The sequence below is a fragment of the Platichthys flesus genome, chromosome 11 (genome assembly GCF_949316205.1).
Source record: "Platichthys flesus chromosome 11, fPlaFle2.1, whole genome shotgun sequence".
In the NCBI taxonomy this organism is placed as follows: Eukaryota; Metazoa; Chordata; class Actinopteri; order Pleuronectiformes; family Pleuronectidae; genus Platichthys; species Platichthys flesus.
Genome location: NC_084955.1, coordinates 16,507,140 through 16,517,994, shown reverse-complemented (window position 1 = coordinate 16,517,994; position 10,855 = coordinate 16,507,140). Strand labels below are relative to the sequence as shown.

Sequence of the window (10,855 nt, the reverse complement as noted above, 5' to 3'; positions counted from 1 at the left end):
ACTGTGTGGCAGCCAAATCTAATACAAATAAGGTAAATGGTATTCCCGAAACTTCAAATAAAACATAATAAGCCTCCGTACTGCTCATTTGGTGTCATCCAAGTGTCCATAAGCCGCAACATTGAAATTTGACTCAAAACTTTGTCATTCACACCATGTTTGTAGCCTAAATCTCCTCAGTGATCCATGTGTGAACGCAGCTCCGGAGAAGGATGTCAGAGGACATTTAGATTAAACACTTGGTGTACATGACACCCTTTCAGCTCGAATATGAATGTCAGGGCTTGCAGACACTTGGTTTTTCTCTGTTGGTGGTTTTATGTTTGTGGTCGCCATAGTCTTCAATTGTATTAGATTTGGCTTCAACACTGTTTACCCCTGAAACTCCAAATGTGTTTTGTGGACTCAAATAGTTCACCCATCCCACCCATCGGCACAGTGGTGAGGAGAGATGGAGGGAATTTTCATTGTAGGGTAACTGTCCCTTTAAACTTCAAATTATAAAATATTAACCGAGTGATTCAAATTTGTAGAGAAAACCCAACAGTTCCGACAATGATCAGCACTTTGGCGACTGTGGAGAGAAAAATGACCCCATTAACTGGAGGAAACCTCGAGCAGAACCGGACTCAGTGTGGGCGGCCATCTGCCTCGACTGGTCAGGATATGCAGAGAAATGTGAGGAATAGAGGAGAGGTGGCAGGTAGAGAGGAGAGAGAAGAGGACAGGGGGAGAGGGGGAGAGAGACCAGGAACCAGAGGCATAGTGGGGGGGAATAAAACAGACTTCCCAGGGCCCTAAAGGGGAGTGGGGCCCCTTGAAAAGCCTGAATGATTTAAAAATAAAAAATATCAAAATATATTTGATTTATTTTCTAAGTACTTAATACAAATTGCTAAAACTGGCTGAATAGATACATTGATTGACTAAAATATGTATCCAAAAATAGTGGAGGCTTCCTGATGCCACCTGTCTCACCCCTACAAACAAATGGTTTAGTCCTTGCCACAACGCCTCTTCTGTAAACATAATAGAGTGACTGCTGGAGAAGTGATGTCCAATATGTCAGAAAAGCAAACGTACACTCGGGGAATCAGAAAAGAAAAGAGAAAACTTGACCAAAAACCAAAATAATTGAAGAGAGTGAGATAAAAGCATTAAGCACAGGCCCAAACCTTTTACTCTTTTCAGGTATTTGTGCTTTTCCTGTTAGAAACAGCTCTTTTCAAACCAGTAAAACCAGAGTTCGTATAGCTGCTCGGTATATTGCGTGTAAGCATGTGCATGAACATGGATGCATGTCGTGTCATGTCATAGGGCTTTATTAGAATGAGTAAAGTTAGCATTTTGTGACCGCTGCAAAGCCAAGGACAAATCCCATATGTTTGTTTTTTTGCATTATTTCATTCACACTTCCTACTGGCTAAATGACCATCATGTCCATTCTCCTCCTTTTAGAACATACTGGGAGGAACACACGTCCCCTTTATTTTAAAGTTAAATTGTTGTTGGGTTGTTTCCTAATTTGTTTGTAAACCATACAAGCAGTTAAATTACAGTTGAAAATAATAAGAAACACAATGGGTCCGAAAATGAGGAACCTTTCATATGTTGTGTTAAAGGAAAGAACAGCAGACACACACACACGGAACAAAAGTGTCACATCATTTATTTCAGGAATTTTCTGGTCACTCCTCAGTGATACAACACACTCTGTAGTATATTTAATAAACTACAGAAGCGATGATTGTTATTGTGTGTTTTACAACTTTTCCTTCTCAGAATATATGATTATGACATGTATGTTTTATAAAGTGACTGTCGCTGGTTCAAGTCAGGACACTCATGTTAATCATTCTAAACCAACGAGAACGTTCTGGGGAAATGTGGCCAAGGTCGTTATGTTTTCTTCACCATCACGGCGAGGGCCGTCACAAAAGTGACAAACTCCTTGAAGTCAACGGCACCATCCCTGTCGTTATCCAGCATGCTGAAGAAACTGTCCACTACAGCTTTGCTGTTGCCCTACAGAAAGAAAGTCAGGGGTTGAAAGAAAATTGTAAAACGTTGGAAACAGGACAAAGAGGCATTCTCAGCTCTATGTTGCAATTGGAGTCCATCTGTTCTACTTACTTTCTCAGGAAACTCACTACGGAGCAGATCAGCGAGTTCTGCCTTGCTCAGGGTTTTGCAGTCTCCGTCTTTTCCAGCGTGTTTTTCAAAGGTATCCGTGAGTATGGAAAGTGCATGGGCGAGTCCTGACATGGTGACTGAAATGAGAAAATATTTCCGATTTAAATACATTGATTGAACTGTTTTTATTCGGTTTGTTGATATACAATCAGGAATCTTTTTGCCCAATTCAATTCCTGTGGTTCATAAATGGAGTTGATCAGTTTCAGTGCAAAGTAAATTAGCTTTTATAAATTGCTCTATACGGAAACATTAGTGGCCTGAAACTTCTGAATTACAAATTTCTCGATTACATTGAAAAGAAAACTGTTATGATAATATCAATATATTCATAGGTTGAAATACAGAAGATGTACAGGCCACACCCAAACCACACCCAGAAGCTCAATCAGGTGTCTTATGCTAAATCTGCATATTAGAAGTCAATTATTGAAATAGACTGCTTCAAAAGAAAATCTCTACAATATAATACAGTTTTAAGAGGGTTTAAAAACATATTTCCACTTACCAGAGTTCTATAATAGCTTGTGTAGAGCAAAGAAGTTGAAAAGAGTGAGAGAAAAGCACAGAGACAAACCTTTTATAGCTCTAGTGACACAGCCCCCTGTTCAAGTTGCCTCCCTTCTCTCTCTCTCTCTCTCTCTCTCTCTCTCTCTCTCTCTCTCTCTCTCTCTCTCTCTCTCTCTCTCTCCTCTCTCTCTATTTTCTATTTTTTCTCTTTCTCACCCCCCGGCCACCGGATGACAATATGTCATCACTGGAATTTCCTTTTTTTTTGGTTTTTTAGAAATTTTCAGAGACGCCTCTTTTCAAACCTGTAAAACCAGAGTTGGTAGGCTGCTCGGTATATTTGCATGTAAGGATGTACAATAAAATGAATGCATGTCGTGTCATGTTATGCTGAAAGTATTGGTGGTCTCTACCATTGCCTTTCAGTCAGCATGACATGGGAACATCAAGTACCAAAGACTTGATGTTCATGGGATCAGTCTTTGAGAAACATATAATTGTCTGTAATTTAAGTGAATTTACATTTGATTTCATGATACTAAAATATTTCAGGTGCTAAGGCAGGAATGGTTATGGAAATCATATTTATGGTTTTTCTTTTCAATTAATAGCCAGTTAGGCTTCATTAGGAGGACTGAAGTTAGCATCTGTCAAATCTTTGGGGTAATTGAACAAAATGCTCCACCCAGTTATTTGAACCTGTCTTATTTAGAAAGGGCAGCTTTGAGTTTGTTCCTATCAGCTGCCACTGAATGAACGTGCTGCAGATGCTTCTGACTTGTTCCAGCAGGAAAAGTGCCGGTGAAACTAATGTTGTTAACAAAGGCTCAGTTCCATCCGGTGTCAGTGAGTGGTGCACAGAACCCGGTCACCATCACTAACTCAACCATTTTCATGTAGTCAATCACACATGTTGTTATTCTGCTATGAGAAGTTGCATTGATGGGACTCCAATTTAATAATTGTCTTTTATTTATTCATAGGAATACAGGTGGTATATGACACAGGAATAGATTAGTGGTAGTTGCTTTTTGGGCAAATAATGCAAATTTTGCATTTGACATGCTTTTTGCATTGTTGTAGATGGGAACTTGAAAGTTGTGTGTGTGTGTGTGTGTGTGTGTGTGTGTGTGTCTGTGTGTGTGTGTGTGTTTGTATCCAACAGTGGTGTATAAAGTACTTGAAGCCAGATATCTTACCTGAAAGTGACTCAGGTAAAAGAGTCACACGTCAGAAAATGACTTGAGTTAAAGTCTTAAAGTAGCTCCTATTAAATGTACTTAAGTATCAAAAGTAAAAGAACAAGTACCAAAATTAAAAATACAAAGTGCGTTTTATAGTAGTCCTACACATACAACCCAAAATTGTTCCCTTCAGGATTTATTTCAACTAACTTAATTATAACAACAATATACATATAATGTATAATTTTACAAATTTGGAACCCCAGACGCTGAGGTTCAAATAGTATTGGACTAGTGCATCCGAACTTCTAGGGACAACAAATAATCAACACAACATAATAAACAAGTGCCTCTTGCGTCTACCTAAGTACACTAATAGACCACAATATAACGACTAAATAGTTACCTTGGACTAAACATGGACCTTTCATCAGTAGCAGGAGTGATACACAATGCCCCTTATGATAACTCAGCAAAGGGAAACAAGTTTAGGCACACAAAACTAAAAAGAGGACTCGCAGAAAGGACTCAAGTGAGTACCTGTCCCAGGCCCAGCATAAACGCTTTAAGTATATTTGGTTACACCTCAAATGTGTTTGTCTTCTCGTGGATATCCTTGTTGTGGTCTGTTATACAAACAGTAAGAATATATTTATAACAATTACCCATTGGCAATTCCTTTTTTTTTACATGGGTTGCTTTGCAAATTGTTATGCTTAAATGTGGATGTTGTTGGATTTGCACTGCATATACCTGCGTTCATATGCAATAATTTTTGCTATACATTTAATCATTTATATGATTCTAGTCCTGTGTGTGGATCCCATAAGTTTGATTAAAGGTGCAGGTGGCAGGTGCAGTTTTCAAATTGGCCCACGGCTTTCTTAAGTTTGGGAAAGGCTGATCTAGACGAAGTAAAACTCTTAACAAAGTTTCTGAAGGTGAACCGGCAGATTGATCATTACCAGAACAGCCTGCCTGACCCCGGTCGACCAAGGCAGCCCGACCAACGTCCGGACGTTTGGGTCTCGTGCTGCCAAACGCCATTGAAACGGGTCTCAAAATCTAGATGTCTCTGATTGCTTCCTCTGATCTAATCTGTTTTTTTCTGTTGTGTATAAATCTATTGTAGTATATGTTTTGTGCATATTGTGTAAAGACAGCCTGTTTCAGTTTTAAGACATAAACAAACATAACTTTTGAAGACACTTTACACAGATGTCTGCCTGGTTAGTAACTTAACAGGTCTGAGAGTAAAATGCTTGACAGATGCCAATTTGAGTCTAAAATGGATTTTCGACACTGAACCTCTTCGTCTGTCAAATGTCTCCTCAGTCCTGAAGCTGCTGGTAGATCATCATGTGAAGCTGCTGAGGAAGATCGGCAAGTCGGTGTCAGCAGACCGATGGGAGAAATATCTGGTCAAGGTAAAGCTCACCTCCCAGTTCCTGTATATTTATTACAAATATTACCATTGTTAATATGAGAAATATTGATAAGTGCAGTTTTACTCTGGTGGGAATTTATCTGAATTCACCTTCAGGACATCTTGAGACGCTCACTCAGTCTGTCAAACACCTGCAAACAGTCTCTTTATCATGTGACTATTTCAGCTACAACCGTGAGGCTGTAATGTTCAGCCTGTGTTGCTGAAGCAGTAAGATGTGCTGAAACAAGATTCAATTAAATCAGTTGATTTGTATAATTGGATTTTTATTACCTTATTTCAAGAGGGCAATACTTAAGTGAGCGCACTGGGTTTATGTTTTGTTGGTCCTGGTTTATTCACTCGATCTAGTCTCGAGGCACATTAGCCTCTTTGCTTCAAAGCTGCTCTGAATCCTCCAGCTATAGAATCAATACTGCAGTTTTTGTTCTACTTCCACAGCTCATGTATGTTGCTTTTGACCTAAACTAAAACAATAAAGACGTCATATACATCCTGTGATAACCGATGTGGATGTTATTAATCATTCTTTGCCTTTCTTTTCTCTCCAGTATTTGTGCGAGTTTGATGAAAATGTCAATTTCAAAACCGCCATCAACGAGGACCCGGATAAAATACGTCTGCAGCCGATTGGCCGAGACAAAGACAGTCAGATGTAATGGTTTCAGCTGGACCAGGACGACAACGTGCACGTTTACATTGAGAAGCAGGACGACTCGGACTAACATTAAATTAACCTGAGTGTCAATTTACTTTTTTGATGTTGTTGGCAACAGCGACAAACCGAAATTAAGAAGACTTGGATAGACTTGTGAAGCTTAGTCGCAAGTTTGATTCATACCTAAAGAAGGTTCAGGCCAGAGGAGTGAACAGGGATTTTCATTTTGCAGCTTTTTCAGTTCAAACTAAAGTGAAAAACACAAACCTGCAATAATACCATCAAAATAATTATTAAGATGCTTAAATCAGATATGCAAGAACACTGCTACACATCAACCGTTTTCTCTTGATGGAGAAATGTTCGCTCCTCTGTGCAGCAGTTCAGTGGACAGCTGATGACTGAATGTTTGTAAAGGTTTTTATTAGTTGTACTTTGTTGGCTCATGACAGTGAACTGAATGAGAATGCAAGATTCTGTTTGTTTATATCTTTATTTTTTTTGGCCGTCTTGTCAATGTGCAGCAAGGAATGTTTCTCAAGATGAAAGCAGCTTTCTTAACAGTTATCCTCCTGTTTCTGAGGATGTTTTCCTGTTGGTAAAGATCCTCTACATCCCAGTTTCATTCATTCTCTACAATCTATGGTTTGGCTGTTGTAGATTGGCAGGGTTAGAAACAAATTAAGTTCACATTGAATAACAGTTGACTGATTTTGCTTGTAGACTGGTTAAAACTTCAGTTGATTTGTGTCGCCAGTCGCCACATGGAAGTACCCAGAGAATGTTTGTGTATGAAATATAAAGGACATTTTTTTCTCTACAGTTTCTTTACGGCACAATGTTTTCATTCATTTCAGAGAAGTTCTCTTTTTTTTGTAACACCATGTGCCTAAGAATAAAACTAATAATGCAATAAACTTGGAGTGGTGACTGTAAAGACTGACAAGTTATTAAAAAAGGCATATTTTAAATAGTTTCTTATAAAATAAATTACCACATTTTGCCATCAATCTATCTGAAGGACACCTCCTTTAGATTTTCGTGTTAGACCATGGTCCTGGGGCAGATTTATTGAATTACATCTGTTTCGGCCTTTTCAAACTAGATGTGTTATTTATCTTAATTTCCATATTATAAATTGTTGTCGAGTGATATCACAGGCTTAATTTTTAAGTTTTGCTTCGACATCGAAAATGTTTCACATATTTGATATAGATTTGTAACTCATATCCTTCTCAGCCAAACTGTTTACATTTCTGTAAACACAACGAAATTAATATTTAGAGTGAAAGAACAACCTGCTTTTCAAATGTTAATGTCATCATTTATTTGTCACTGTGTGTTGCAGCTCGCTCCAGAAAACACTCTGATGTCCATTGAGAAGGCGGTGGAGGCAGGAAGTGAAGGTCTAGTTACCGACGTCACCATCAGGTCAGTGGGCGTGAAAAGTATTTTTACAAACTTTACTGTGATGATAGCTGTTGTGTGGTCATGGTTACAGTTATGACGGAGTCCCCTTCCTGATGCACGACTGCAGTAGACAATATAGAGAAGTGTTTTGGTTCTACAGGTTTAACCACAGAAGGTTCAGTCGTCTGTTCTTATTGGAGCAGCGTCGCTTCTTGGATTTGTGTCGCTTCTTGGAGCCGCGTCGCCTCTGGGAGCAGGGTCGCAGCGTCGCCTCTGGGAGCAGCGTCGCGTCTGGGACCAGAGGTGTCTCATCTGGGACCAGAGGGGTCACATCTGGGACCAGAGGGGTCGCATCTTGGACCAGAGGTGTCACATCTTGGATCAGAGGTGTCGCATCTGGGAGCAGCGTTGCCTCTGGGAGCAGCGTCGTCGCCTCAGGGAGCAGCAGCATTGCCTCAGGGAGCAGCACCGTCGCCTCTGGGAGCAAATTCGCCTTTGGGAGCAGCGTTGCATCTGGGACCAGAGGTGTCGCATCTGGGATCAGAGGTGTCGCCTTTGGGAGCAGCGTCGCCTCTGGGAGCAGCAGCATTGCCTCAGGGAGCAGCACCGTTGCCTCTGGGAGCAAATTCGCCTTTGGGAGCAGCGTCGCATCTGGGACCAGAGGTGTCACATCTGGGACCAGAGGTGTCGCCGTTGGGAGCAGCAGCGTTGCCTCAGGGAGCAGCAGCGTCGCCTCAGGGAGCAGCAGCGTCGCCTCTGGGAGCAGCAGTGTCGCCTCAGGGAGCAGCAGCGTTACCTCTGTGATCAGCAGCATCGCCTCAGGGAGCAGCGTCGCATCTGGGACCAGAAGTGTCGCATCTGGGATCAGAGGTGTCGCCTTTGGGAGCAGCGTCGCCTCTGGGAGCAGCAGTGTCGCCCCTGGGAGCAGCAGGGTCGCGTCAGGGAGCAGCATCGCATCTGGGAACAGAGGTGTCGCATCTGGTGCCAGAGGTGTCGCCTTTGGGAGCAGTGTCGCCTCTGGGAGCAGCAACGTCGCCTCTGGGAGCAGCAGCGTCGCCCCTGGGAGCAACAGGGTCACGTCAGGGAGCAGCGTCGCATCTGGGACCAGAGGTGTCGCATCTGGGACCAGAGGTGTCGCATCTGGGGCCAGAGGTGTCGCCTTTGGGAGCAGCGTCGCCTCTGGGAGCAGTACCATCGCCTCAGGGAGCAGCAGCGTCACCTCAGGGAGCAGCATCGCCTCAGGGAGCAGCGTCGCATCTGGGACCAGAAGTGTCGCATCTGGGGCCAGAGGTGTCGCCTTTGGGAGCACCGTTGCCTCTGGGAGCAGCAGCGTTGCCTCTGGGAGCAGCAGCGTCGTGTCAGGGAGCAGCATCACATCTGGGACCAGAGGTGTCACATCTGGGACGAGAGGTGTCGCCGTTGGGAGCAGCAGCGTCGCCTCACGGAGCAGCAGCGTCGACTCTGGGAGCAGCGTTGCCTCTGGGAGCAGCGTCACCTCTGGGAGCAGCGTCGCATCGGGGAGCAGCGTCGCCACTGGGAGCAGCGTCGCCTTTGGGAGCAGCGTCGCCACTGGGAGCAGCGTCGCCTCTGGGAGCAGCGTCGCCTCTGGGAGCAGCGTCGCCTCTGGGAGCACCGTTGTCTCTGGGAGCACCGTCGCCTGTGGGAGTAGTGTCGCCTCTGGGAGCACTGTCGCCTCTGGGAGCACCGTCGCCTCTGGGAGCAGCGTCGCCTCTGGGAGCAGCGTCGCCTCTGGGAGCAGCGTCGCCTCTGGGAGCAGCGTCTCCTCTGGGAGCGGCGTCACCTCTTGGAGCGGCATTGCCTCTGGGAGCAGTGTCTTCTTTGAGAGCAGCATTGCCTCTGGGAGCAGTGTCGCCTCTGGGAGCAGCGTCGCCTCTGGGAGCAGCGTCTCCTCTGGGAGCAGCGTCACCTCTTGGAGCAGCATTGCCTCTGGGAGCAGTGTCTTCTTTGAGAGCAGCATTGCCTCTGGGAGCAGTGTCACCTTTGAAAGCAGCATCGTCTTTGGAAGCAATGTCTTCTTTGGAAGCAGCTTCACCTTTTATAGCAGCATTGCCTTTGATAGCACAATATCAAAGACGACAAACGATTTCAAAGGCGACAAACTATTTCAAAGGCGACAAACAATTTCAAAGGCGTCAAACGATTTCAAAGGCGACAAACGATTTCAAAGGCGATTTTTTTGACGATGTCATGACACCGTCAAAAAAATGGGGAGCTGATTATTATAAGTAGTAGGCCTATATAGACCACTAAGATATGCTATGGGCTGCATTTTGAGTGCCAGCAGGGAGCAGAAATCCTATTTCAAATACATTTTACATGCTTAAGCGCTTAGCGCGAAATAAAGATGTTGCCTATAATACAATTTTGTGGGCGGAGTTGGGGCACTTTCAGATGTGCCCCGACTCCGCCCACTCTCCCAACGTTAACTTCGGCCTCTGTGGTTTACGCTCATTGGTGTTCCCATGGCAACGGTCTTAAGCTTGGGCCGTTGCCCCAGAGCAGAGACGGACGGCAAGAGAGAAGCGTTAAACAGAGCATGCACACAGACAGAAAAACACACGAATCAAATGACTCCAAAACAAGACTATAATGCTTGTGAGTCAAGTTTATTCATGCACACATTCACGCTAATTTGTATATAAAATTAAATTAAATATATTTTGCCACAAAGTACAGATGTATTGAGCTTTCTGCACGACAGCGCCATCTGGTGGGGCAGTGCCACTACTGTAGAAACGCCACTGTCCGGTTGATTTTATTTCTTGAGCTGCTTGAACTGGTCAGATGTTATGACTGAAAAATAATTAAAAATAACTATGAGACGTATTTAAGGAATATTTGCTCATCGTGATTTCACAGTTGAACATTTTATTGATTTCTTTGAGTTTTTGTTCTCTACCTGGTTGAATTTGTTGTTGATAAGAACCAACCAACCAACTGTGAACTTTATTTTGTTTTTGTATTTCACAAATCTAAACTAGGTTTCACGCTCTCCTTGATAATCTGCTCCAGATTTCACAAGTGGGGTTTTTGAGCTAGATTTGGTTCTGATGTATTCTGAATGGGAAAACATTTTTGAAATACCTATTTTTAAATCTTCCTTATTCAAAGGTTTCTGCCACATTTGGTCATGTGATCATATTCAGGAGGATCATCCAATGTGAAGGTCAATCATCTTCATCTTCATTGAGACACGACCAATCGTTATGACGTGACTGAAAGTCCATGTTCAGTTTTATTCGGCCGCTGTTGGTTTGTTGTTTTCAGAAATAATTCCAGTCTTGGCGCTGATCTGGGTTTGACACATAGTGTCATAGCTTCTAATTTCTTTATGTTGTATAAGTTTACATTAAGTTTACCATTAAAGACCAAAATATACATGAGCATAATAACATGAAATAAGATATGATATGATGTATTTTTCAACAGATA

The 10,855-nt window shown here is 43.0% G+C and overlaps 1 protein-coding gene across 1 annotated transcript; it reads right to left on the bottom strand.

Annotated features, from left to right (window-relative positions):
- Nucleotides 1-7,227: 7,227 nt before the first annotated feature.
- On the bottom strand, nt 7,228-9,887 carry LOC133964758 (mucin-7-like). The gene is made up of 4 exons (XM_062398998.1): nt 9,870-9,887; nt 8,853-9,293; nt 8,199-8,561; nt 7,228-7,248 (listed from the first exon to the last, which is right to left on the bottom strand). Exons 1-4 carry the CDS (start codon nt 9,885-9,887, stop codon nt 7,228-7,230), a joined length of 843 nt encoding a protein of 280 aa, XP_062254982.1.
- Nucleotides 9,888-10,855: the final 968 nt, after the last annotated feature.